Source organism: Nannospalax galili, unplaced genomic scaffold, assembly GCF_000622305.1.
Source record: "Nannospalax galili isolate Female #2095 unplaced genomic scaffold, S.galili_v1.0 scaffold162, whole genome shotgun sequence".
NCBI lineage: Eukaryota > Metazoa > Chordata > Mammalia > Rodentia > Spalacidae > Nannospalax > Nannospalax galili.
In genome coordinates, this window is record NW_008350388.1 from 350,315 (window position 1) to 377,846 (window position 27,532).

At 41.6% G+C, this 27,532-nt stretch overlaps 1 protein-coding gene across 1 annotated transcript; it reads left to right on the forward strand.

Moving 5' to 3' along the window:
- Window positions 1-27,532, forward strand: Riok3 (RIO kinase 3). Its single transcript, XM_008847612.3, has 13 exons — window positions 1-241; window positions 8,216-8,331; window positions 9,108-9,253; window positions 9,347-9,454; window positions 9,650-9,759; window positions 12,369-12,512; window positions 16,003-16,130; window positions 20,542-20,739; window positions 21,287-21,446; window positions 23,267-23,347; window positions 23,440-23,529; window positions 24,374-24,481; window positions 25,945-27,532. The coding sequence occupies exons 1-13, from the start codon at window positions 179-181 to the stop codon at window positions 26,050-26,052; spliced, it is 1,560 nt and encodes a 519-aa protein (XP_008845834.1). The 5' UTR covers window positions 1-178; the 3' UTR covers window positions 26,053-27,532.

Sequence of the window (27,532 nt, forward strand, 5' to 3'; positions counted from 1 at the left end):
GGAGAGAGCGGAAGAGACGCGGTCTAGTTCCGGATGCGGCCTCCGTAGCTGCCGCCATCTGTCACCTCAGCTCCGGCAGCAGCAGCGGGTCTTCCGTAGTCCGCTCCTGTACTCGGCCGAGCCCACTCCCTGTCGTGTCACCTTTCGGCTGCGCTGTTGTCCCCGCCTTCTTTCCTGAATGGACCTGGTGGGAGTGGCTTCTCCTGAGACCCGGCCGGCCGCAGCCTGGGGACCCACTAAGGTGAGCGGGGGTCGGGGTGGCACACCTGTCGGGCGCTCCACCCGGGGACAGGTGACTCGGACCGGGGGGGGGGGTTGTCCCCGGGATTGGGGCCCTGAGGCCGCCCTGTGTGCTCGGGGTCCGGCTGGATGTGTCTGCGGCCTGCGTGTCAGCAGAACACCCATCCAGACCCTGACGGCCGAGGGGAAGCAGCACCGCCCTTTCATCAAGTCGGCCTCGCGGAAAACTGGTCTAGGAAGCCATTTCCTTCATCCAAGTGCAGTTGTCCCTGTAGGTCATTTCTTGGTTTCGAGGTGTTAAAGATACATGCCTAAACGCGGCCATCCGCCTCCATCTAATGCTGAAGTGCTGTAAAATGGGTATGAGTTTTCATGATCCGCCATAGCACCCCCTCGGATGACAACCTAAAATCCTTCATAGTCAACGTCGGATTTTGAGCCTGCGTCTCCTCGTGGTACTTTGATTAGAAGGATGCAAAGACCTGTGGCACTTGCTGACAGCAGTGCTTCCGTTGCGGTTTGTAGCCTTCAAATTAAGGTCGGGAAGGGATCCAGCCCTTTAAACTTCATAATTTACCTTCTTGTGCTAGCACAGACTACTCGTTTCATTTAAAAGGTCATCTGTTAATTTTACTGAGCCTTCAGACTTGGTCTTAATAGAAAAGGAGATAAGTAATTATTAAGTTAAACGTGTTAATTTTATGTTTATGCACCTGTAGGAAGAATCTAATAGTCTGTTGGTAAGTATACTTAGATCTTCATGTTATTTCATCCATTATGTATATGAGTGCCCGTGAGCACACACAGGTGTTTTAAGACCTTGTAGATGAGGTCAAGATCAACAGATGTAAAGGACAAAAATCAGAGACCATAAAAATGCAGATTAAATTCCTCCCGTTCGTTCAGTAGAATACCCACAAAGTCCAAATAAGGAAAGTCAAATGAAAACTTCTTAACCTCAGAACAAGTTTTACAAAATAATGCCTAATAAATAGTGTCAGTCACTCTCATTTAAGTGTATATCAGAACTCTGAAAGTTCATTTTCATCATTGAACAAAATATGTGCTCCCAGGGTTTATTGCATAGACAAGACTTTGAGAAAACGATCAAAAAGAGGCCAAAGTGAGCACCGAAGCCAACATAGAGGAGGTAGAGATGATCAGGGTCTTGAAAAGTGTAAAGGAATATATAAGGCCAGTGAATCTAAAACTTTGTTAGGGCTTTTTTATACTCTTAAAAATTACTGAAGACTCCAAAGAATTTTTGATAATTATGTCAGAGATTAAAACTGAGAAATTAAAGATTAAGCCATTAAATTACATTAACATAAAAATGTTATATTAAACAACTTTCCAAAGAAAACAAAAGACAAAACTAGTGGAGAGACTAGGTTTTTGTTTATTGTTTTTAAGACCATGTCTCCCTGTTCTGAAACTTGCTTTGTAGATCAGGCTATCCTTAATCTCACAGAGAACTGCCTGCCTCTGCCTCCCGAGTGCTGGGATTGCTCATTGTTGTTCTTTTCTTTTAAATCTCTTTAATGTTTGGCTTAATAGAAGGTAGCTCATTCTTGTATCAATTTGTTGTAATATATTTTTGGATTGAAGTGTATGGGAAAAACCCATCTTCACAAATATAAGGATAGCAACTATCATTGAAGACAGTGGAATACAGTAGAGAGAAATAAAATTGGGTTAAGTCTCTAAAAGTGCACATTTATATCCTAAATGTGCTACCTTAGAGCATTTTAGAAAGCATGAATATGCAAGCATACATTCCATTAGCCAGCAGAGTGATGATGCCATCTTGTCTGATGTAGATGCTGGAAAACTCTGTACTTGAGAGAATGAGGATTAAAAAGACAAAAGACATCTCAGTACTTTGACCTCATAGACCCTCAGAAAGAGTCCTAGTGATACCCTCTCCTAAGGAACCAGTTACAAAATGGTGAAGTGCTATTATAGGCAAAAAGTTTTAGGGCATAGTTCAAGAAAGGGGGATTGTCAGACTTTACAAAAGTGAGGAGGTATCTCTTTAGAAAGTGAGTTGTGAAAAGATGAGCTAGTAGTATACCTCCAAATTGCCGTGGTCATCAGAGAGTGCGAGAAACCCATAACCAAGAGGAACTTAAGGAAACATGACAGCTAAATATAATGTGATACCCTGGATGCAATTCTGCAGTAGGAAAAGGACATTAGGTAATAAGGACCTCTGAATAAGTATGGCCTTTGGTTAACTATTGCTAAGATATTGCCAGACATGGTGGTATGTGCCTATAATCCCAAAGTAGAGGCAAGAAAGCCAGTTCAAAGCCAACTTGGGCTACCTATTGAAATCCCATCTCAAAAACAAACAAACAAAAAAATATTGATCCACTCGCTGCGCCTGATGGTACACACCTGTAATTCCAGCACCGGAGAAGCTGAAGCAGATGGACTGGGGGCAGGTGGTAATGGGGGTGGGGTTCAAAACCAGCCTGGGTTACATAGCAAGACTCTTAAAAAAAAAAAAAAGTTCATTCATTGTGACAGACATGCGATATTAATGCAAGGTGTGACTCATAGGAAAAACCCAGGTCACTGTTCCCAAAGACCTTGATTTTGAGATGTAAAATGACTCAAATATGATTCTTGGATTATTTGGTTATGAAAAAAGATCGTCCTGTGAGTTGTGGATTTTCTTGACAAAGTAGAGGGCTGAATTTTTGTTACTATGTGCCTCTTCTGTGTTGACTGTTTTTTCATTTTTACTTAACTCTCCCCAGCTGTATGGTCAGTAAAACATGAGATGAGCAGCTTAGGGACACCTCATTAAGGAGCTGAAGGGAAAGGTTGGTTTCCTTCCAGTCTGTAGTCAGCCAGAGGTGGGAGAGTGTGGCCGTGGTCAAGAACTTTGGGACCAGAGTTCAGTGATGGCACTTCAGCAGAGGAGAGGAAAACAGGAAAGGTCTCAGGGCTGAGGACTCAGGAAGCGGGCTGTGGGTTTATTGGAGACTTTGTTAGTTCTATGATGCTGAGCCCCAAACCTCTGAGAGAACAACCTGGTAGGAGGAAAGTCTTATTTTGGCTCATGATTTAGACTGTGGTCACTTGGCTGTGTGTTTATGGGCCGGTTGTGAGGCAGTACATCATGGTGGGTAGGGGCTTGTGATTAGGAAGCGGAACAGAACTTTTATGGTCTAGTTGTCTCTGAGAACACCCTCACAGACACCCAGAGCTGATTTTTTAATTGAGGCATTTCTTAATCTAGTCATATTGATAATTGTGATTGACTGCAAATGCTCTTAGAAAGGATTATGTACTGTTTCTCATAAGATCTTGATGTTATGTGTAATTATGTTGATGAACAGTATAGTTAAGGAATGACTTTGGATAGAACAAGAGTCTTATTTTTCACCCATTGCCTTAGATTTATTACTTCACATTAAAGTTTATTTGTGGGTGGGTGTGTGGGTGTGGTGGGGTGTGGCACATGTGCCACAGCATGTGAGCATGTTGAGATGAGAGGACAACCTTGTGGAGTCAGTTCTTTCCACCTTTATGTGAGTTCTGATTATCCAACTTGGATAACCAGGTTTGGCTGCAAATGCTTTACGGCTGAGCCATCTAACTGGTCGAGCCATCTAACTGGCCCATTACTATGTAAACAATAAAAAGTTTGATTTACTAAAGACTCACAAGAGATTGACAGATTCTCCACTATATATCCCTGGTGCCTGTTCATAGGAAAAGACGTCAGTACATTTTCCAAGTCTCCTTCTTTGGGATGAGCCACTTTGTGGGATAGAGACTGTGCATGAGGGTCTGTCTGTTCCTTGGAATGAGCCACTTTGTGGGATAGAGACTGTCCATGAGGGTCTGTTCCCTACCCCAAAGCTGTCCTTTACAGAGCCCAGGAGAATTTATGGAGGGCTTTTAATAGCTAGTTTGAAATGTTTGGAATTGATTTCAAAATGTGGGAGTTGGTAGCCTTTCTGAAATCTTGACTTATTACCTATCCTGAGGACGTTGCCTCAGTGTGTAGTGACCCAGTTGAGCTGATTTGCAGATGAGGGAAGTGAAGCTCTAGAGGGTGAGGCTCCACAGAACAAGGTCAGTGTGTGTGGCTCTTAGGCTGTTTCCCCCTTCTATCCTAATCTCTTGGGAATAGGGAAATCTCCATCTCAGAATAACAAAATTGCTGCCTGATATTTTTTCCTCTTCTGAGAAATTTTCAGCTGTTTACTTAATGTCCTTGTAGAATCAGACAGCAGAGTCAGGTAGACCAGGAGCCTTAGAAATAGGTAGGCAAGATGGAGGAAAGGGTTCCAGAATAAAAGGGTTGTTACAAGCACCAGACCTCTGAAGCTTGGCTACCTTCCACTAACTTTGCATTGTTTTCTTGAGGCATGTGTTATTCTCTGAGTATTTGAATTCTTCTGTGTCCAAGTTCTATGCTGCGTGCAGTGCTTGAGAGGGCCCTACCTCTCAAGGGGCTTTCTTTGCCATGGCTGATGCATGAACCTTAGTGATGATTCTGCGCTAAAGGAACTTTGCTTTGTATCAACAAATTAAAAAGAAAAGACTTATATTTGAGGAGAAAGCATAAACATTTACTTCATGTTAATTAGTAGAGGTGATAAACATTACCACTGAAATCTACCTGATGACTTTATATCTATACTCTGGTGCCAAGGATCCGAGTGCAACCGACTGTGACTAGTAATAATCAGATATATAGAGATTAAAGACACATGTGCAAACATCTAAGCGTTAGTAGCATTAAAAATGTAGGAAACAGCATTTTTATTTATTTATTTATTTTTTGGTCTTTTTGAAACAGGGTCTCCCTGTAGCCCCAGCTGTCCTGGAACTCACTGTGTAGACCAGGCTGGCCTTGAACTCACAAAGATCCACCTGCCTCTGCCTCCCAAGTGCTGGGACTACAGGTGTGCGCCACCATGGCCGGCTGGAAACAGCATATTTTAAAATGAAATGGAGATCTTCTTTAAAGGTTAAAAACTCAATTTTTAAAAATATTTTTTTTTATTTTATATGTATGAGTGTATTGCCTGCAATGTATGTGAGTGCACCTGTGTTGTACAGTGTGGAGGAGGTCAGAAGAAGGCTTTGGATTCCCTTGGAACTGGAGTTAAGGACGGTTTGTAGCCTCCATGTGGGTGCTGGGAATCTGACCCAGGTCCTCTGCAAGAGCAGTCAGTGCTCTTAACCGCTGAGCCATCTCTCCAGCTCCCCGCCCCCCCAAATCATTCAATTTTATGTCTTACAGGGTTTATACTGAGTTCAATATTGTATAACTGTATTAATTCAACTGTGAAAAATTTACAGCCACTTTTGAAAGAGATGTATCCTTGCTCTGGAAATTGCTACTAAATATGTTAAAGCTGTAATGAAATGCTTCTAATCGTGTGGTTATTAAATTTAAAAAATGGGGATGTTATTGCAGCTACTCAGTTGTTGTGTGATTTAAATAACCTAGAGAAGTTTCGTATGTTCAGTTAGCTAAGTGACTTTAATATAGGGACTATTGAAATGTTATCTGTTAGGCTGGGAGTGTAGCTCAGTGACAACAGAGTGATTGCCTAAAATACATGGGGCCTTGAATGCAGTCCTTACCACTATACAAGGAAAGGAGGGGGTGAGGGAAGGAGAAAAGAAAGGAGAGAGCATGTTATTTGTTAGCTAGGTGTTGTAGCATTAGACCTGTAATCCTAGCACTTTGGGAGGCTGAGATAGGACCATGTGTTCAAGGCCAATCTGGGCTACATAGTGAGTTTGAGGTTAGCTTGGCCTAAACAGGGAGACCCTGTCTCAGAAAAAGAGGAGAGGGAGAAGGGAATAGAAAGGAGGGAATTTCCTCCTCACTGTTTACTGTTAGTTCTTGTCATATGTGAGTCAGATGGTGACTGAGAAAATATATCTGCCTTTTGGAGCCTGGACTTTGGAACTTATCAGACCGTGAATTTCTAAGCTAAAGAGCAAAAGAAGTCAGCAGTTAGAAGGCCAAAAGATAAACTAGGTTCTATATTTTACAGAGAACTTTGTTTTATTTTGCTGGGTGAATTCAAGTTGCATCAAACCTTAAAGAAACTTCTTCTGTCTAGGTGAGGCCTTTTATGAGGATAGAAAACTACAGTGGTTACTATAGGTTGTCTGAGGGGCTAGGTGCGTCTCCTCTGTCTCAGGCTGAGTCCAGACTAAACTTGATTCAGGTTCTCTTAGGCATAAATATAGTTATCATTGTTTATCACTACCCAGACAGCCTACCCAAGTCAGTTCTGACACCCCCGCCCTGGCCAGTTCTGATCCACACAGGGTTTTGGAACCTAGTCATGGTTCTTTTGTTTAGTTGTCTTGAGTCATACCAGTTAAATCTCCTGTGCTGTCTCCCCTTCATTAAATATGTTGTGGCTAATATTACTGTGTGTTAATTCTATATTAGACACGAATTAGGGAATGAGCTCAGACTTTATCCAAAGGCAGGGAAACCATGAAATATTTAAATAAGGGAGTGTAATAAAATCTACATTTTCAGAAAAACACTGTTGTGACAAGACAAGTAGATAGAGGCGTTAGAACTTTTAGGAAAATTGTGAAATAAATCTAGAATTTCTATTTGAAGGACACTGAGACAGTGGTGTCATTGAGGGATGCCAACGCCAAAGAAGAGTCTTATGGAACATTACTGTGAGCGTACTGTGTTAAGTCTTTCAAATCCTCAAGGTCAGAACTAGAACTTTGTGTAGCTTGTTCTTGGTTTTGTTTTAGCATAAACTAAGATATCTTAAGAGGGTTTGACACTTTTACTACTTAGCTACAGCATTATGCTTAATTTAGAATAAGGCATAACTTCTAAGCAGAATTTGAACGGTACTGGTTGGTATCTACTTTTTCCTTTTTGAGACCACCTTATTCTGCAGCTCAAGCTCACTCATAGCAGTCCTCCTCCTTCAGTTTAGGTGCTGGAATTAAGGGGTTAGCCATCATGCCTGGTGGTATAATCTATTTCATAAGAAAATCTAAGGTGGGGGGCTGGAGAGATAGCTCAGTGTTTAAGAGTATTGGTTGCTCTTGCAAAGGATCCAGGTTCAGTCCCCAGCACCCACATGGTGACTAAAAGAAGAGCTGAGAGGGGGATGGGGGTGGGGGACGGGATTGGCTCAGTAGTTAAGAGCACTGGCTGCTCTTACAGAGGACCTGGGTTTGATTCCCAGCACCCATGTGGCGGCTAACATCTGTCCATAATTCCAGTTCCAGGGGGATCTGACACTCAAACACAGACTTTTAATCCCAGCACTCTGAAGGCAGAAGCAGGCAGATATCTGTGAGGTTGAGGCCAGTCTGGTCTACATAGCAAATTCTAGGCCAACTCAGGCTACGGGGGCGGGGCAGGGGGGAGGGGGATAGGGGAAGAGGGGAGAGAAACACTAATCATAAACAGAAAGCTGCATATGGTGGGCAAGGAATTGGAACAAAAGGAGTTACTTGAAATCCTTGCCTGGTAGGATAATGCTGTAATAGCCTGCTTCTTTCCTCAGCCATAAGAATGTTCCTGCCAAACAGGCCAGAAAGCCTGGCTATTTTAGTTTATATTTATCCTCAAGATTTGAGGTGGGGGACTGGCAAGATAGCTCATCAGGTAAAGGCGCTTACTGCCAAGCCTGATGTCCTGAGTTGGGTCTAATCCCAGGACCCACATGGTGAAAGGAGAGAACCATCTACCACAAATTGTCCTCTGATCTTCACTTGAGAGTTACAGCATGCATGCATGCATGCACAAATAAATAAATAAAAATGTGATAAACAGTTAAATATATTTGAGCTGGAGCTGAGCTGGAGATAGTTCTTTTTAAGATGAATTTTGCAAATAGCTTGTCATTTGTTTGGGTCAGTTTAACTAGTTTAAGTCTCTAAGGATGACTTCATTTATGAGTTATTTCATTATTATGAAGTGGATTTTTTTCTCTTTAAATAGTGCCCATGGGCTACGTCTCAAAACACAATGTCCTGTTCATTGACTGATGTGATGAGTGAAGAGTTGGCTAAAGAGTTGCAGTTGGAGGAAGAAGCTGCTGCTTTTCCTGAAGTTGTGTAAGTGAAGTTCGCAGAGCCATTGCTTTGTCTAGCAGCTTACTGTGACAGAGTTGTAAAGTCTGATTAGTGATCATTATGGATGAGTAAGAAATATTTAGAAAATCAATGCAGAAGAAAGCACCATACTAAGAGACTATCAGTATTTGAATTTTGGTTCAATTCTGTGACTAGTTCTCAATAGAGATTGAGTATTGCCTAAAGTTTTGGACACTCAAAAAAGCACTTAGAAATGTTCAGATTTTGGAGTACTTTGTATTAGAACTTTTAGATTATGGATGCTTAACTGGTAGTCTGTGTTAATTCCAGAATCTGAAAACTGCAGAATCAAAAGTACTTCTGGTCCTAATAATTTCCAATAAGAAATACTGAGCCTATATTATCTTATACAAACCACTATTTCTCTGGGTTTTGTTAGTTCCTGTTAATGCAACAATTGAACTACTTGAGATACAGTTTTCAAATGTTTGTTGTTTGTCTTCATGATTTTTTTCTCTCCTTTGATTAGCACACAGATGAAATGCATTCTGGGTCCCGGTGTGGATTTTCTGATAGACCTTTCAGTTTCTCTCCTGGCTCTCTAAGTCCAAAGTGGGGCTCTCCTAGAATTGGCCATTGGTCTTGAGGCTAGCTGAGCAGCAGGTGGTGAATGGCCTGATAGAGTTCTGACCCATTCTCCATATGCTCCTAACACTGCCAGACACTTCTACTCTACTGTCAGTAGGCTCTCTTCCATCAGCACATTATATCAGTTTGTATTGCCTTATTTTGAATAGTGTTGCTGAAAGACCATTTATTTCTGGAGAAAACATTGACACTTCCAGTGACCTAATGTTGGCTCAGATGCTACAGATGGAATTTGACAGAGAATATGATGCTCAGCTGAGGCGTGAAGAGAAAAAGTTCAATGGTGATAGCAAAGGTACTGTGACCTTATTGTGACACCTCCATTGGGTGGTAGAAAATGCTTGTCCTATATTCCTACGTAAATTGCCAACTGTTTTTGCCTTTTAAGTTTCCATTTCATTTGAAAATTACCGAAAAGTGCATCCTTTTGAAGACAGTGACAGCTCTGAAGATGAGGTTGATTGGCAGGACACTCGTGATGATCCTTACAGACCAGGTGCTTTGAATTTCTGGGGGTGCAGTCGGGAGGGTAGAGGAAGATGAATTTTCCCTATGAGCTGTTTAGCTTTATGTTCATATTTTAATTTCATTTGGTAATTTTGTCAGATTCAAATCTCTCTTCAGACAATGTTGAATGTAGGAGTTTACTCTCAATCCTTTTTATATCTTGGCTTTTCTTAATCGCTTTTAGCAAAGCCAGTTCCTACTCCCAAAAAGGGTTTTATTGGCAAAGGAAAAGACATCACCACCAAGCATGATGAAGTAGTGTGTGGGAGAAAGAACACAGCGAGGATGGAGAACGTAAGTGACTGGAAGTGCGTCTCTCAGTCAAGAGCTCTGTGTGCATGTGTGGGGTTTTTTTTTTTTTTTTTTTTTGGTCTTTTTGAGATGGTCTCCTTGTAGCCTCAGCTGTCTGGAACTCACTATGTAGACCAGGCTGGTCTTGAACTCACAAAGATCGCCTGCCTCTGCCTCCCAAGTGGTGGGATTAAAGGTGTGTGCCACCACGCGGTATCCTAAACATGATGCATTTCTAAAACTTTGTTTTTCTAGGATTCACTTTATCTTTTTCTTTTCATACAGGATCTCTCTCTATAGCTCAGGCTGGCCTCCAACTCATGCTCTTCCTCCTTCCTCTGTGCTGGGAGTACAAGTGTGTACTGCCATACCAGGCTCTGGAGATGCTTTAGATGACAGTGTAGCAATGCCATAGAAACCCAGCCACTAAGAGAATATGAAGTACCTCAGAATCAAACCCTGTGCTGATATTTTTAAAACTAATTTGATTTACATGATTCTAAAATTAAGAAATAAAGCAGGGCATGGGTGGCATGTGCTGAGATCCCAGTACCTAGGAGGTGGAAACAGGATCAGGAATTCAGGGTCATCCTTGGCTACATAGTAATTTCAAGGCTAGCCTGGATTACAGTAGAAAACAGAAAGAAATAATTCTTTTAGCATATTTTTTATAAAATAGCATTTCTGAGCTGGGCATGATGGCGTACTCCTTTAATCCCAGCACTGGGAGGCAGAGGCAGGCTGATCTCTTGAGTTCAAGGCCAGCCTGGTCTACATAGCGAGTTCCAGGCCAGCTGGGGCTGCAGGGAGATCCTATCTCAAAAAGACCAAAAAAATAAAAAATAACATTTCTACAGGAAACAATAACTGGGACTAGAACTTGAAGGAATAAATGCTTTTTACTGTGTAGCCTTTTATAGTTTTGATACTTTGCTTTGTAGTGCTGGGGCTCAACCCCAGGGCCTTGTACATGCTGAGCATAGCCACTCAGCTCCATTTCCACCTCATGCTTTTGGAAGTTTTCCTTACCTTTTGCCTGAACTACCTCTGCAATATAGGGAATAATAATTAATTTTTTAAAAAGTATTTTCTTCACAAATATTGCAGCTAGTATAAAACATGTAGACCTGTGCATGCATAACAAAAACTCAGCATGGAGGGGGAGGAGGGTGAGAAGCCCAGCCCTAGCTAGGATCTATGGGCAATTGATGGCTACTGGGAGAGGGAGATTGCAGTTGTCTTCAGGGGTATGAAGCTGGGTAGGTTGACCAGACTCTGGGAGATAGACCTCACCCAGGAGCATTTGGGGACCACAGAATAGATTCAATAGGACTTAGGAAAAAAAAAAAAAAAATAGGGGCTGGAGAGATAGCTCAGCAGTTAAGAACACTGGTTGCTCTTGCAGAAGACCCGGGTTCGAATCCCAGCACCCACGTGGCAGCAACAACTGTCTGTAACTCCAGTCCCAGGGGCTCCAACAGCCTCTTCTGTTCTCCCGGGCATTGCATGACACGGGTGCACTTACCTACATGCAGACAATACATATACATAAAATAAAAATAAATAAATCTTTAAAAAGAAATAGGGGGAGTGGGTCTGAATGTGAGCAAAACACATTATATGAAATTTCTGAAGAATCAGTTAAAAGGTGCTTTTTTTTTTTGTTTTTGAGACAGAATGTCTAGCCCTAGGCATCCTAGAACTTGTAGACCAGGCTGGCCTTAAAACTCACAGAGATCCACCTGCCTCTGCCTCACAATTGCTGAGATTGAAGGTGTGCATCTGACCCAGTAAAAAATTTAAAAGCCATGTAGACCTTAACAAGTGCTGTTAGATATCATGTCATGTCTAGAAATAGTCCATATCTGACCTTAGAACTGTGCTATGTGGTAGAGATTTGTGATAATGGAAAGAATGTCTGTCTCTATTTTCTAACATGGTAGCTATATTTGCTATTAAGCACTTAAAATTGGTGCAACTAAGGAACTGAGAATTCGGGTTTTTTTGTTTTGTTTTTTTCCTTGAGACAGTGTCTCCCTGTAGCCCCAGCTGACCTGAAACCTACTATATAGACCAGGCTGGCCCAGAACTCATCTGCCTGCCTCTGCCTCCCAAGTGCTGGGATTAAGCATGCACCACCACACCCAGCATATGAAATTGAATTTAAATATCCATGTGGTGGCTAGCAGCTACCTAACTGGACTATGTAACTTGAGAATATAATTGTCATAGATACGACTGGTATAGTTTACCAGCTTAGTCCTCAAAAATAATTTTGAAATTGTATTTCTTTGATAAGTTTGGTATAGCCTTTACAATATAATATTGTGTTCTTTGGCATAAAAATAAGGTACAAAGCATATTACAGAAAGACTTTAGTTTTAGATGTGATGAGATGTCTTCTGTGCTTAGAATAAAGCCTTCCTTGGGCTGCAGTTTCTCTGGCAGTGTCGCTCTTTATATCAGTGGGTTGTTTTTCCCTGGAGTGCCTGAGGGCTCTGTTTCTTTGGCATGATCATCTGTCAAGTAGGAAATCTGTTCTAAGTAAAGACCAACTTTTCACTCATCCCCATCTAAAAATGTTTAACTGCTACTCCTTTTGTCTTTGTCAGTTTGCACCTGGCTTTCAGGTAGGAGATGGAATTGGAATGGATTTAAAACTGTCCAACCATGTTTTCAATGCTTTAAAACAACATGCCTACTCAGAGGAGCGTCGCAGTGCCCGGCTTCATGAGAAGAAGGAACATTCTACTGCAGTAAGCATTCTTAGATTTTTCCCCCCCCTCTTTAAAGGAAAATTTCATATTAAAAACTTTGGAGGAAAAGAGCAAAACAAAACTTCATGATTGCTTTTGTTTTCCCCCTGAGATTGACTTTACATATCATCGCCACCCAAGTCGTTTTATTGGCTTTTTAGACTTAACATAATAGTTACTGAAAACACAGCATCATTGGGCTTTTCATTTCTAGAAGTGGTGCCACCAGGCACTTAGGATGAGGCATATTGAAGGCAAAGCCACTCTTTCCATATGGCCCTTCTAGCCAAGTGGGTCCCTCAGATAAGAGCAGTGCCCAAGACAGCACTGCCAGTAGTTTAGTCTCCAGCAGCAGCCCCACTGTCTGCAGCTGGTGTGACTGTGGGCTCTGCTGTTAGGCATATACTGGTCTATGCCATCACTGGAGGCTTCAGTGGAGGTAGTAATATTGAGCCTTCAAGGCCTAACATAATTTCTCAGGACCCTTAGGGAACCCAGCTCGCTCAGTAGCACCAGTGTGTCTGCCCTTGATTTCATGAGGTAAAACAGTTTTTAGAATGTGGCCAGCGCAAAGGTTTTAGTAAAGTACTGAAGCGGTGCAGTCCTGCAGATGGATTAGTCTGATCAGAAAGTTCAAGTTGAGCTGGTTGTGTGGCTTATACCCATAATCCTAGCATTTTGGAGGGTGAGGCAAGATTGTTGCCATGAGTTTGAGGCTAGCTTATGGCTACATAGTGATTTCCTGACCAGCCTGGACTAATGAGACCTTATTGCAAAAATAAAGGGTCAGGCTGAGTAGTACATACCCTTAATCCTGGCACTCGGGAGGCGAATCTCTGTGAGATCGAGGCCAGCTGGGGGGATCCTGTCTCAAAAAATATTCATAAAAATAAAGGAATACAGGTGTATTAGTTGCTCTCTGGGCTAATGCAATTGAAGAAATATTTGAAAATTGAGTCTGATTACCAGGTTTACAAAAAAAAAAAAAAAAAAAGAATTCATGATGAAAGGGTTTAAAGCTGTCTTGTTAGTAATATTACTGCTTTAGAATGCCATGACTATCAGGAAGATTTCAGAGATAGAATATTTGGGGCTGGCAAATGATTATATGGCCTCCTTAAACCAACTAGGTGAGAATATTTGTGAATTGACTAGAATAAAGGGATTTCCTTCCAAAAAGTTACATTTTAGTGCTCATAATTCAGAGTATACAGTATACTGTATGTTCCCAAATTTTTTGAAGTTTTTACCTATTACATTGACATTTGTAACTTAATAGCCTCTTTTTTTTTTTTTTTTTTTTTTTTTTTTTTTTTTTGTGTGTGTTTGTATACCTGTGTATGTTTGCAAGTGTGAGTGCAAGTGCCCTTGGAGTTCAGAAGCATCAGACCCCTGGAGTTGGAGTTGCAGGCTGTTGTAAGCCACCCCATATGGGTGTTAGAAACTGAACTTGGGTCCTCTACTAGAGCAGTACAAGCTCTTAACAACTGAGCCATCTCACCAGCCCCTCTAATAGTTACATTAATGAAAATAGTATCTATCTTGAAAATAACAAATTCACTAGACTTCTAGCTGGCCATGGTGGGGCACGCCTGTAGTCCTAGCACTTGGGAGGCAAAGGCAGGCGGATCTCTGTGAGTTCAAGGCCAGCCTGGTCTACATAGTGAGTTCCAGGATAGCTGGGGCTACAGGGAGACCCTGCTTCAAAAAGACAAAAAAAAATTTTTTTTGTATTAATGAAGATAATGTCCACCATCTTGAGAATAAATAAGGCCATTTGCTAACCCTTTAGATAAACTAAAAGAATACTGAGCTGTTTAAACTTTGGTGGGTAAAATAAGATTTTTAATCAAACTTTTTTAGTTTTGTTTTAATTTCCAGTTTATTTTTTTAATATTTATTATTTTTATCTTATGTGTATGAGTGTATTGCCTGCATATATGTGAGTGCACCTGTGTCGTGCAGTGCCATGGAGGTCAGAAGAGGGCATCGGTTCCCCTGGAACTGGAGTTAAGGCTGGTTCTTAGCCGCCATGTGGGTGCTGGGAATTGAACCCGGGTCCTCTGCAAGAGCAGTCAGAAAGACCTCTTTTTCAAGACAGGAAACTAGTTGGGAACCATATAGGGCAAGATGCCTCAAGTTTGGTCCTGGCTTGGGGCTAGAAGGGAGAAGTTCTTGTATCACGGCCTCCCAAAGCATCTCTGCATTGCATGGGTTCTGTCATCATAGAAGACAGGAACGGAATTGGTGGCCCTTGGTGGAGGGGATAGATATAACATCAGTACATGCCTGCCTGGCACCCCAGTACCCACCACTTACTACCTGCATCCACTGCCCCCTCATCACAGGTGTCTGCTGTAAATTTGGATTCAGTCCAGGCCATAGTCTGGGGGTAGGGTGAGGGGATGACACTGCTGTATTGGGAAGGAGGCAGCAGGTATTGCCACCCTCCCCTCACCTGTAATTCCATCTCACCTCTAGTCCCTTCTATCTCTGGAGGAGAGTTGTGGTGATGCTTCCCATTCAATTTGCCTTTCTGGGGCATATTTATCTCTTGGGACAAAATCGGGGGACCAGAGGTTGGGGGAAGGTTCCAATGAACAGGAGTTCTGAATAGTGCCACCTGGGACCCATCACTGTCTCTGTACCTTGTCTATTTTAGTGCCCTACCTGAGAGGAGGGGGAAGAGTCAGTGGGCACAAATGCATGATGCAAGGTCCATGGCTTGCTTTTCCTTAGATAGCCTCCTTTCCAGACCCACATTATTTCTGTCCATGAAGTGAGGCAACAGCTGGGGAGCCAAGAGTGCTATGTGAAGCACGATGAGGCTTGTGATCTGGCAAGTGCTCCTTTTTGAGGCTGGTCCTCCTGAGCACCTAGGGGTTCCTTCCTTCAGAGTCTTCCAGAACACAGAGCTTTGTGTTGAGGCCCATGGGGAACTGGGAGAGAATGGGGCTGACTTATCCTCAGAGGTGAATGTGGAAACACAGCAGATGACCACTCATCCTCAGGCACTTTAGTGATGGTGGGCCTGGCCAGGGAATAGACTGGGTCACTTGTTCTCTACACTCAGAAATGCTCCATCTCACCTACTCCATGCCATCCCATCTTGGGAGTGTCTTTTGTTGACTCTTCTACCCTTTGGACATCAGTTACTGTGGCTCTGCTGTTTTAAAGGTTTCTTTGGGTCTACCCCCTTCAAAAAACTGAGTCCTGAGGTTGTGTGTCATAGAAATAGTGACCCCATGGCCACTTGAGATTGTCACCAAACCAGTTTTTTTGTCCTCATGGCTGTCTGGAGCTGAAGTCCAGGGGCCCCAGAGAAATGAGTTGTATGTTGGCAGCACTCCATTCTCTAAGAACCTGTTTTGCATTTATCTAGGTGATTCGTAAGTAAAGTTTAAAAAAAAATTACTTTGAATGTTACAAATGCTCAGAAAATATTTATGATTAACAGTCATTTTCACTTATAGTGCTTTATCTCTTACAGGAAAAAGCAGTCGATCCTAAGACACGTTTACTTATGTATAAAATGGTCAACTCTGGAATGTTGGAGACAATCACTGGCTGTATTAGTACAGGAAAGGAATCTGTTGTCTTTCATGCATATGGAGGGAGGTAAATGAGCAAATACAGTGCCATCATGTGAACACAAACATAGCCCTTTCTCCCCAGAACTGATGGATTTACATAAAATCAAAAGTTAACACTACATAGCAAGTACCCCAATTTAAGAACTGTTATTGTAGAAAAGTCTAGACATTACAGAAGGTATTTATTTTGTACTTAGAAGGATTCAAATGACTACTCATCAAGTTCTCCGCCTTTAGTTTTTTAACTGTTTATGAGATCCTGCCTGAAACACAGTGGAAGGTAAGAACCAACACACAAGGTTGTACTCTGACCTCCAAACATGTGCCACAGTGCACACACACCTTCACTCTCACAAACATGCACACACATACATGCACATAAAGAAAAATTTTCTGTCACACCAGTAGTTAGAATCTTTAGTATCCAAGAGGAGAGCATCACAGCAAGAATCGTTATGGCCAGTGAAAGAAAATGACATAACAAACCATACAGTTATGTAAGAGAGACCTGACCTGCAGCAAGAGACACAGAACAAGGTCATTGCCCAGCACATTCAGGAAAGGCATCATAATACAGATGGATCTCAACCTGCATTTTAAAAATAGGCACCACCCCTCCCTCACAAAAACCAAAAAGAAACAATGTTGACAGCCAACCCTAGATGCAGAATATACCATGTCATCTACAACTGTTATCTGCATAGATATTTCTGTATGTCTTTCTAAAATATTTTTGAGATGGTGTCTCACTATGTAGCATTGACTGGCCTAGAACTTGCTATGTAGACCAGTCTGGCCTCAAACTTAGAGAGATCCCTCTGCCTTTGCTGGGACTAAAGGTGTGTGCCACCATACCCAGCTAGCTGTATGTGTCTTTTAAAGAACACTAGAGGGACTGGAGACATGACTCAGCAGTTGAGCGCTCTTGTAGAGGACCCAGGCTTGATTCCCAGCACCCACATGGCAACTAATAACCGACCATAACTCCAGTTCCAGGGGAATCCAGTGCCCTCTTCTGACCTCCATGGGCATTGTACAACATGGGTGCACTTACATACATGTAAGCAATACACTTACATAAAATTTTAAAAAGGTCTTTTAAAGAAGACTACAGAAATACTGCATTTTAATGGTGTTTGCCTCTGGAGACAGGTCTGGAATGAGTCTACCTTAGGGATGTAGTCAGAAAACTTTGGCTCTATCTGCAATTTTTTATCATAATTTAAATTTTGTGCTAATAGACAAATGTGTACTTATCTAATAGTAAATGTTAGACGTATTGGGAATAAAACTTTATATGAACACAATAGAAATTGCTAAGGAAGACCCCTACAACCTGTAGTTCTAGCTTCTTGGGGATAAGACAGAAGGGTTAGTTGAGCCAAGGAATCTGCAGTCAGCCTGGGCAACAACAAGACCCTGTACTAAAAAGAGAGAGAGAGCTGGGTATGGTGGTGCACACCTATAATCACAGCACTTAGAAATGAGGGCAGGCAGATCAGGAGTTCAAGGTCATCCTCTCAGCTAGTAAGTTTGGGACAAGCCTGGGTTACATGAGTCCCTGTCTTCAAAACAAAACATGAGCAGAGGACTGAAGGGACATGGAATTTGCTTAAGACACAAATTTTTACTAGGAAAATGATGAGATGAATTGTTTGAATTGGATTATATGTTTTCTATGATTTTGTTGTTGTTGTTGATTGTTTTTTCATAGGGTCTCCCTAGTCACAGCCCACCTGGAGGTCATAATGTGAAAGAGGGTGACCTCAGTCTTGCCAGAGATATCCACCTGTCTCTGCCTCCTGAGGTCTGGGATTAAAGGCACACACCTCCATGCCTGGCGTTTTCTATGATATTTTTATAGGTTTCATTTACTGTGTGGTTAAACTATTCCATTGACAGAAAGCTTATCAACCCATTCTGTCTATAGCATCTTTAGGTTATTATTGGAAATTTTTCTTTGTGTAGTCTCTACTCTTTCTGAAATCTTCTTCATCCTTTTGTCAAATATTTGAGCAGTTAGCATGTGCTGGCTATTCGTCTAGGTCTTAGAGGTCCCCAAACAGGACAAGGAGGGTCCCTGCTCCAACAGTACATGTTTTCCCATCACCAACCCTTCTTCACTTTGTTATGAGTAAAAAATGTCAGATATATGCTGTGAAAATAGTTTAAGTGGGGTTATGTCATAGTTTTGATTAGTAGAATAATCAAATTAGTAGAAGAGGGAAATTGGATGAAGTGACATTGAAGGGCACATCCAGGATCCATCAAAACTCGGTCTGAAGGGCATTTAGACTAAAGACCTAATGCCTTAAGCAGGTAAAAGCTTGGCTCTTTGGGGGAATACATGAATGGCAGGAGACCAGAGCATAGTGTGTGCAAAGGAGAAGCAGTTGGGAAGCTGCAGGAGTTAGGATAGGCAGGACTGTGAGCCAGGAAAGGATTTATTGTTTAACGCAGTGAGAACCAAAGATGGGATTTTTATTTTCAAAAAATGGCTCAGGCTGCTAGAAGGAAAACAAATTATAGTTAAGTCCGGGCTGTGGACACAGTTGAGGAAAGAGTACTTAGGTAGCATGCAGAGCCCTGGGTTCAGTTACTGGTACCACAGGAAAAGTCTTTGGCAGTTTAAACTATGGAGTGATTTGACCTCAGAGTGGCAGTAAAGTGAAGAGCAAGAAACAGGGTGTTTTGAGAATGTAATCCAGAATGGGGTGCTCATAGCTAATATTGGTACTGTTTCCTGGGGTGAAGGGTGAGAGAATTTGGGGATTAATAGGTCTAGGGAGCTGTCATCGAGTTTATTGTAAACATGAAAAGCTGAAACCTGCTAGACATCCAAGTAGGGGTTGAATAAATGGACCTGCTGTTCTCAAGGAAATCAAGATGGGATAGAAAGCTGTGTGTCGTTTGTAGATAGATGACATGTTAAAGGCCTTGGACTTGGCATGGCATAGGAAAAGAAGGGAGTTCATAGAGCCAGCTAAAGGATTCAGACCTTTTGAGGCTGAATGGAGGGGAAGTCAGCCAGGAGAATATAATAGAGAAGGAAGTTGATAGTTAGGTTCCTATACTGTTCTCTGGGAACATCTTTTCCAGATTAGCATCCCTTGAGGTCTTAAAGGGAAATACTGTTATAGTTCCATCTCCCTTCTTTCCTTCCCAGTTAACCACCATTCAAGCACTCTGAATAACTGAGTTGTTATAAGACTATTGTTGTAGCATCTTGAGTCAGCCCCAACCTCTAGCCACCATTGCGCCCTCCTTTCCTGACACTGGTGCACTTGACCTTCATGAAATGTGTTTGAGAGTGCCATGCTCATAAGCCCTCAGGATCCTTGGTACCTTGGGAAACATGTCCAAGCTCTTTGTAATCTGCTTCCCTTCCATCCTTTCATCTCCACCTTTTATTTCCTCTCTCTAACCAAGACTTAACTGCAGCCTTTCTGTTCCTCAGACACGTCCTATGTCTTTCGTTAGTGCTGTTCAATCCTATTTGTTGTCCAGGTTCTTGTTTCAGGTATCTAAAGCCTTGCTTGCTCTTCCCCATGCAGAGGGAGCTGTCCATTCAGGCTGCCCATGTTCTCTCCTGCCTTCTTTGCAGACTCAAAGGACAGGGACTCCATTACCTCTTTATATATCTTCTAAGAAGGAAGGAATTATTTTTAAAAGGCTGTTCTGTGTGTTGCTTCTGTTGCATATTTTCCCCCATTATTTCTTAAGCTTGATTCAGTTGTCATGAAACGAATAGCATTATATTGTGGATTAATCAAAACTGATAATTTATTTGAAAGAATGCTTTATTAAAACAACCAGCTAATTGCTGGTGTGGCTATAGTCCCAGATTCTTTGGAAGCTGAAGCAGGAGGATCACTTGAGTTCAGGATTTCAAGGCCATACTGGGCAATACAGGGAGAAGTGTGTCCCCCCCCCCCACACACACAATCTTAATGTTTTATTAAACTAAAAAACTTGAAGCCCAGCATGGTGGCACAAGCCTTTAGCCCCAGCACTTAGGAGGCAGAGGCAGGCAGATCTCTGTGAGATAGAGGCCAGCCTGGTCTACATAGTTCTAAGCCAGCCAGGGCTACAGGGAAACCCAGTCTGAAACAGACCAAAAAATAAAAATAAAAAAATGGAAATCTTAGCCAGCTGTGGTGGTTGCACACCATTAGTCCCAGCACTTGGGAGGCAGAGGCAGGCAGATCTCTGTGAGTTCAAGGCTGGCCTGATCTACATAGTGAGTTCCAGGGCAGCTGGGGCTACAGAGAGACCCTGTCTCAAAAAGACCAAACAAAATAGAAACTTGAAGGCATAAAAAATGAAAACTGGTTACTTTCAAAGTAGATCCCATTGAGTGTAATTAAATCTTTGTTTTGAAATTGTTTTACTGAGCTAGTAACTCATAGTGACTTAATTTTCCTTCTTCCCTTCAGCCTGGAGGATGAAAAGGAAGATGGTAAAGTTGTACCTACAGAATGTGCCATCAAGGTATTTAAAACAACCCTTAATGAGTTTAAGAATCGTGACAAATACATTAAAGATGATTTCAGGTTTAAAGATCGCTTCAGTAAACTAAATCCGCGTAAGATCATCCGCATGTGGGCAGAAAAAGAAATGCACAATCTTATAAGGTAAAGAAAACATGGTGCTCCAAGTGATCTGGGGAATTCCTTTTGTATCAGGACTTAGCCAGGCCAAGTCCATGCTGTCCTCTATAATGATTTACAGAAAGAACAAAAGACTTTGAGATTCTAGTGCTTCATGAGGCTTATCCATGTATAGAACCTGAATTAATACTTTCTGGATGAAAAGGCCATTTTCTTTTTCTTCAGTGACATTTAAGAGAAACCAAAACCATGTCTACCTAGACATTCCAGCAAATATCTGAAGGCTTTCTTTTAAAATTGTCTTTCTGAGGAATAAAGTTCATGCAGGGTGCTCACCCACACATCTGCCAAAGCATGCCTCACTTAGGCTGCTCTCTCCCTGTCTCTTGACACAATACCACTCTACCCATCCAGTTTCCTACTGGCAGAGGCTGTCTGACGCTTTTGTATTCCCACATCTCCAAAACAGCATAGTACCAGCTCATTGTAGGCCCTAGTTAGATGTTTGTTGAATAAATGGCATGTTGTCTCCTTTTAATTTTTATATTTTTAATTCTTTCTTTCTATACAGAATGCAGAAAGCTGGAATTCCTTGTCCAACAGTTGTACTGCTCAAGAAACACATTTTAGTTATGTCTTTCATTGGCCACGATCAAGTGCCAGCCCCTAAATTAAAAGAAGTAAAGCTTAGTAGTGAAGAAATGAAAGAAGCCTACTATCAAACTCTTCATGTAAGCTCTGCTTTTAATATTCATGCACTCACTTTTGAAAAATATTTCATCTAGCCAAAGGTGGAATGTGCCTGTAGTCAGGCTACCTGGGAGGCTGAGGCAGGGGGATTTGAGTTCAGGTGTTCAAGGCCACCCTGACCAACATGGCTCAAGATTCCATCATAGTACTATTTCAAGGTGGCATAAGAAAAAGTGAAATTTGTGAAGGAATGCTGACGTTGAAGGGTTGTCTTTAAGCCAGACATGAAAGTGCACACCTATAATCCTAGCACTTAAGAAGGCAGGATAGCTACATGTTTGAAGCCAACCTTGTCAACATACCAACTTCTAGGCCAGCTATACTATAAAGCAAGACAATGTCTCAAAAAACCAAAAGCAAATAAATGAATAAATAAATACACAGCTGTCTACAATCTTTTACATTGTTTTAATGGAACAATGGAGAAACTTAGGTGCATTTTATATAGTCTGCCTGGAGCCATTGTGCCATACAGAACTGGTGTGAATATAAAAATGAAAAAAAAAAATGCTATCCAGTTACTTTGTTAGGATACAATTAGAGGGATGGGGAAATGGCTGAGCACTGACAATCACTTGCTGCTCTTGCAGAGGACTGGGATTTGGTTCTGAGTACCCACATGGTGGCTAACAACCATCTGTAACTCCAGTTCTAGTGGCCTTCCTGGGCACTGCATGCATGTGGTGCACTTACATACATGTAGGCAAACCATATAATTTTTAAAGATGTACTTAGAGAGGGCTGGGGAAATAAGTATTTTGGTGCAAGCATGAAGCCTGAGTTTGAGTTTCCAGGACCCAAGTAAAAAGCTGGACACTGGCTTTAATTTACGTGTACCTGTAATCCCAGCATGAGAGAGAAGACAGAAGAATCCTCAGGGGCTTGCTGGTCAGCCAGTCTAACTGAATCCATGAGTTCAGGTACACTCATACCAACACACACATGTGCATACACATAAACATACACACGAGATGTAATTAGAAAGATAAACTACCTTCCACCGCCTCCAATAGAAGAACAGTGAAAGGAAAATTCAGTCTTTGCTGGCTCTTTTGGGAAGGAGGGTAACTGAGAAAGAGAGAAATTGTTAGGGATGGCAAACAAGTGCATTGCTGGTTTCTATCATGAAGTTAGGGATTACCATCAATGATGAATATGTGATGCTTCTTGATTTAAAATACTCCCTGTTAGCCACATATGCTACATACCAAGAACCCTTAGCATTTGGAAGCTAAGGCAGAAGGCTCACAAGTTCAAGACTAGCCTAGATGACATAGTCAGACACTGTCTCATAAATAAACATCCCTTTCCCACTATCTCTGGCAGGAAATACTTTTTCCTTGGAATTGTTTGTGTTCCATGGAGGTTTTGGTGGAACATTTGTCTTCTTACAGAGAGAAGTGGCTTGCCTTGACTCCCTGGTTAGGCACAGACACAGTTGCTAGCTTACCCTTGTGGGAATCTAAATCTGACCCTTGGCCTGATTCTGCTGTCAAAAGAGCACGGAAGCAGTGTTATACACCGGTCCATCCAGTGTCCTGCTAGTCTTCATCCTGCCGAACAGCAATAGCAGCAACGACTAAAGCCCGGCCCTGGATTATTCAAAATAAAGAGGAAATAGGATCTGGGGCTGGGGTTGTAACTCAGTTATGGAATGATTGTATAAGTCCTTAGGTTCAATCACCAGTGCGGCAGAAACAAAAAGCTTTTTTAAGCTTGTTTTTCTGGGAAATATTTGTTATGCTTGTTTTAATTGCTGAGATAAGTTAGAATTGTTCCTTCATTTCCTCCCTCCCCACAGTTGATGCAGCAGTTATATAATGAATGTACCCTTGTGCATGCTGACCTCAGTGAATACAACATGCTCTGGCATGCAGGGAAGGTAAGCCCCACACTGAGTTACTATTCAGATTCAATTACTTGATGTCAAGTTATTGAATGTAAACACTTCAGTTTGTGCTTTATATTAAATAGGTCTGGTTGATTGATGTGAGTCAGTCAGTAGAGCCAACCCATCCTCATGGTCTGGAGTTCTTATTCCGTGACTGTAGGAATGTCTCCCAGGTAGGCATGTAAACCCGTCTGTCTTTTTTAGAATGTAACAGATTCAAGTATTTTTCTGACTCTTAAGAGGACCATTTTTGCAGAAATGGAAAGAATAGATACTGGCTACCTTCAGGACAAGGATATAAAGATGAATTTGTCAGAATTCATTCCTTTTTAGCAAGAATTTTAGTCCATCTCTCACATCTGAGCCAAATTTCCAAGAGATAATGTTTTTATTTTGGCTCCTATAGTTAAAGCCTTGCATAGACATGTAATGCATGCATATTGCTTAAGTGGAAGCTGGAATGTGGTGAGCCTGTGTGCTCACTGCCATTGTGAGTACTGTGACAGGAGGACAGCCTCCTTGAAGGAACAACCGCCCGATCACTGTCACTTCCAGGTAGAGTGAAAAGGTCAGGGAGCTCAAACTCAGCAAGCACTGAGCTGGCTCACATCCAGTTGCCATTTCTAAGGAAAATGACTTGCTTGTTATAGATTCAGATGGAATAATCTTTCAGAAGAATATAATGACTTCGGATTAGAAGTAACTTCTGGGCCTGCTTGAAATTTTTAATTCATGGGATTTAGTGAACGTATCTATTCATCCAAAGCATTGCCAAAGAAATTTCTTACAGCACACCTTTCCGTAGCTGAAGAAGATGCAGTGTAGCAACCTAAACCCAGAAGACAACAATTATGAAAGACAGGACAAAATCAGAGAGAGCCTGGGCAGAGTTAAGCTTGAAAAGGGAAAATCAGTGGTTAAGAATGGGAAGGAATTCAGTGGTACCTTACGAGTATATGGTTTAGTTTGTAAGAGAACCTTCCTAATGTCTCTTACTGAGTTACATGTCCTTACTAGTTTTTCCAGAAAGGAGGAGTAAAGGAAGCCCTTAATGAACGAGAACTGTTCAATGCTGTTTCTGGCTTGAACATCTCAGCAGATAGCGAAGCTGATTTCTTGGCTGAGGTAAGTAGCCAGCTCTTCACCTTGCTGCTATTGACACAGAGCTCCATAGAGGAAACTTGGCTAATCTCATGCTCGCGCCCCAAAACACAATTAGAGAGTTTTCTTCTCTTGATATACTTTTGGTTCTTTTCAGCCATAAAACATATCACAACACACAAGCAAGAACACTTCTTCACAGAGTGCATAGTAACGTGGACTGGGCATGGTGGCACACACCTTTAATTCCAGGCACTCTAAAGTCTGGTGGATCTTTGGGAATTCCAGGCCAGCTAGGGCTACATAGGTAAAACTATGTCTCCAAAAAAAAAAAAAAAAAAAAAAAAAAGGCAGGGATGGGTAGCAACACATTTCCAGCTTAGTCTTATTTCTCCTTATTTTGGGGGGGGGCGTTCTTTTTGAGACAGGGTCTCCCTGTAGCCCCAGCTGTCCTGGAACTCACTATGTAGACCAGGCTGGCCTTGAACTCACAGAAATCCACCTGCCTCTGCCTCCTGAGTGCTGGGATTAAAGGTGTGTGCCACCACACCCAGCTATTTCTATTTTTAAAAAAATATTTATTTTATGGGTTTGTGTGTATTGCCTGCAAGTATGTGAGTGCACTCGTGGAGGTCAGAGGAGGGCTTCGAATGTCATGGAGGTCAGAGGAGGGCTTCGACTGTCACGGAGGTCAGAGGAGGGCTTCGAATTCCCCTGGAACTGGAGTTAAGGACGGTTCGTAGCCACCACGTGGGTGTTGGGAATCAAACCTGGGTCCTCTGCAAGAGCAGTCGGTGCTCTTAATGGCTGAGCCATTTCCCCAGCCCTTTATTTCTCCTGTTTTAAGAATGAGAAGTTGACTAGCGAACTGGAGACCGCTTTGGTGATATTAAGAAGCAATTGCATGTGGAACTGACCCTTAACAGCACAAAGAGCTAGAGTAGCCATAGGAGAAATACTCCCTCATTATAGTACCAGAGTCACAGGAACATTAAACAGAGAGGAAACCAAATTTCTTCAGAGACCACCTCTTAAAATATTAAACAAAAGCTAGAGGGTGAAACAGCAACTCGTTCCCAGCATTTCCCCAGAGCAAAGCGTGATTACTGTTCCAGAACCCCAGTGCATGATTTGAGTTTGGCCACACTCTGGTTGGAGCCTAAGGCCAGGGGAGGTATAGGTCTAGCATGGTGTGGTGGCTCAGTCAGCTGGGCTGACACTGGTTGCTGGAGTTTACTGTCTCCTGTTCCTGGGAAGCTTTATAGAATATATAGTAAAACCGATCAGATTCTGCTTGCTGCTTATAGAAATAATCAGTACTGACCTTAATAATATATCAAGTGAAAAGCATACACGTATGTACCTACGTCACACACAGTAATTCTAATTCAGCATGTGTTATCATTAGGAATAACCTGTTCAGGGAATAAAAATGCCACTTCAGTTTCATATGAAGTAGAAACTTGACAAATGGGTTCTATCTGTAGATAGAAGCTTTGGAGAAAATGAATGAAGATCATGTTCAGAAGAATGGGAGGAAAGCTGCTTCCTTTTTGAAAGATGATGGCGGTCCACCTGTGCCATCTACTGACTAGCACCAGCCCCTCTGCTCTCCTTGTCAGCACAGCAGCGCACCAGCTGCTGGCAGAAACAAAGCATGGGTGACTCGAATACCAAAGCAGGAGGAGTGTACATCGGTGCTTCTGTGCGTCCTACTTGTAACCTATGTGCCAGATGTGTGGAATTTTTAACTTGGCATTGAAAGAATAAAATGTCACTACCTCTCATCTTATGAAAAGGATAAGAGAGTTCTTTCATAGGTGCAGCTTCTAGCTGAAGGAGATTGAATTTTACACAACTCATGATATAAAATGTCTTGGTGAGCGTTTTTAAAACTTAAGCAGTGTTTCTAAATATGGGAGGAAAGGGGAGATGTGTTTAGGAGGAAGGTTTGACGGCAACACCTGCTTTCACCTCCAGCTTTCTGTTGCATCCTCCTTCAAATAATCATTCTAAATTGGTCCTCCACTATTTTCCAAACTATGGCTGTGGTTCTAAAGGAGAATTTCTTCTCCATAGTGAGTGTTCTAAACAAGAATTGAGCTTCAGAATGATGGAACAAGAGTAAGGAGTGGACATTCTATCAGTACATCATGCAAATGAATGGAATTTGACTTTTTCCATTTCCTAACCAAAAAAGACATCATAGGTTTCTGAAAGAGATAAATATGGACAGATTTCTTAACTAACCAAATTTAAATTTTTAACTTTTAGGTTTTCTTTGTTTAGGTTAAATGGTTGTAATATAACTCATCTACATTTATAATGAATATGTAAATTATCTGGAAGGGTAGAATATAACACTTATATTTGACATTTTAAGAAGTCTGTGAAACAGATTTCAGTTTACATTTCACTAAAACTATATAATACTGATTTCTGATTGGTTTGGAGAGAAATGGAGGAAACTAATTAGATCTGTTAAATGAGCAGAGGATGAAGAGTATATGAAAAACATTTTGGGTACCAAATTAACCAATCACTATGAGCCACCTGGCCTCATGTTTAATAGTCTTAACACTGGCTGGATATTGCTTTGAAAAAGCAAGTGCTGTCCTGGAAAGGTCTGCTGGCTTTGTTAGGATTAAACTCCATTAACTACCTAACCATTCCTCCAGTCCCGGAAGGCAGATTGGAACCACTAAACAGCAAAAGTTTCTGTCTGGTAGTAAAAAAGTAAAAATCTTAAAACATAATTTATTTTGAAAGCTTTTAATGTTATTGTAAAATGCCAAATATGTTCTTTCTAGGAAAGTATTTATTTTTGTTTCTGTTACTGCTTTTAGCTGCATTTTAGAGGAGTGTGACTTTGGATAGACTCGTGTTTCTGAGGTGTTTACTACTCTGCAACAAAGATTTAAATGATTGTTAATTATTGGCTTTACAGAAATTCCAGAGAATTCATTTTTCAAACATTTAAAACTTTTGTCTTTTGACATACTCTTTGACAAAACATTGCTTGGAGTGTGCTGTGAACTTGCCTTTCAAGAAATTAAAAATGGAAAGATCATTTTA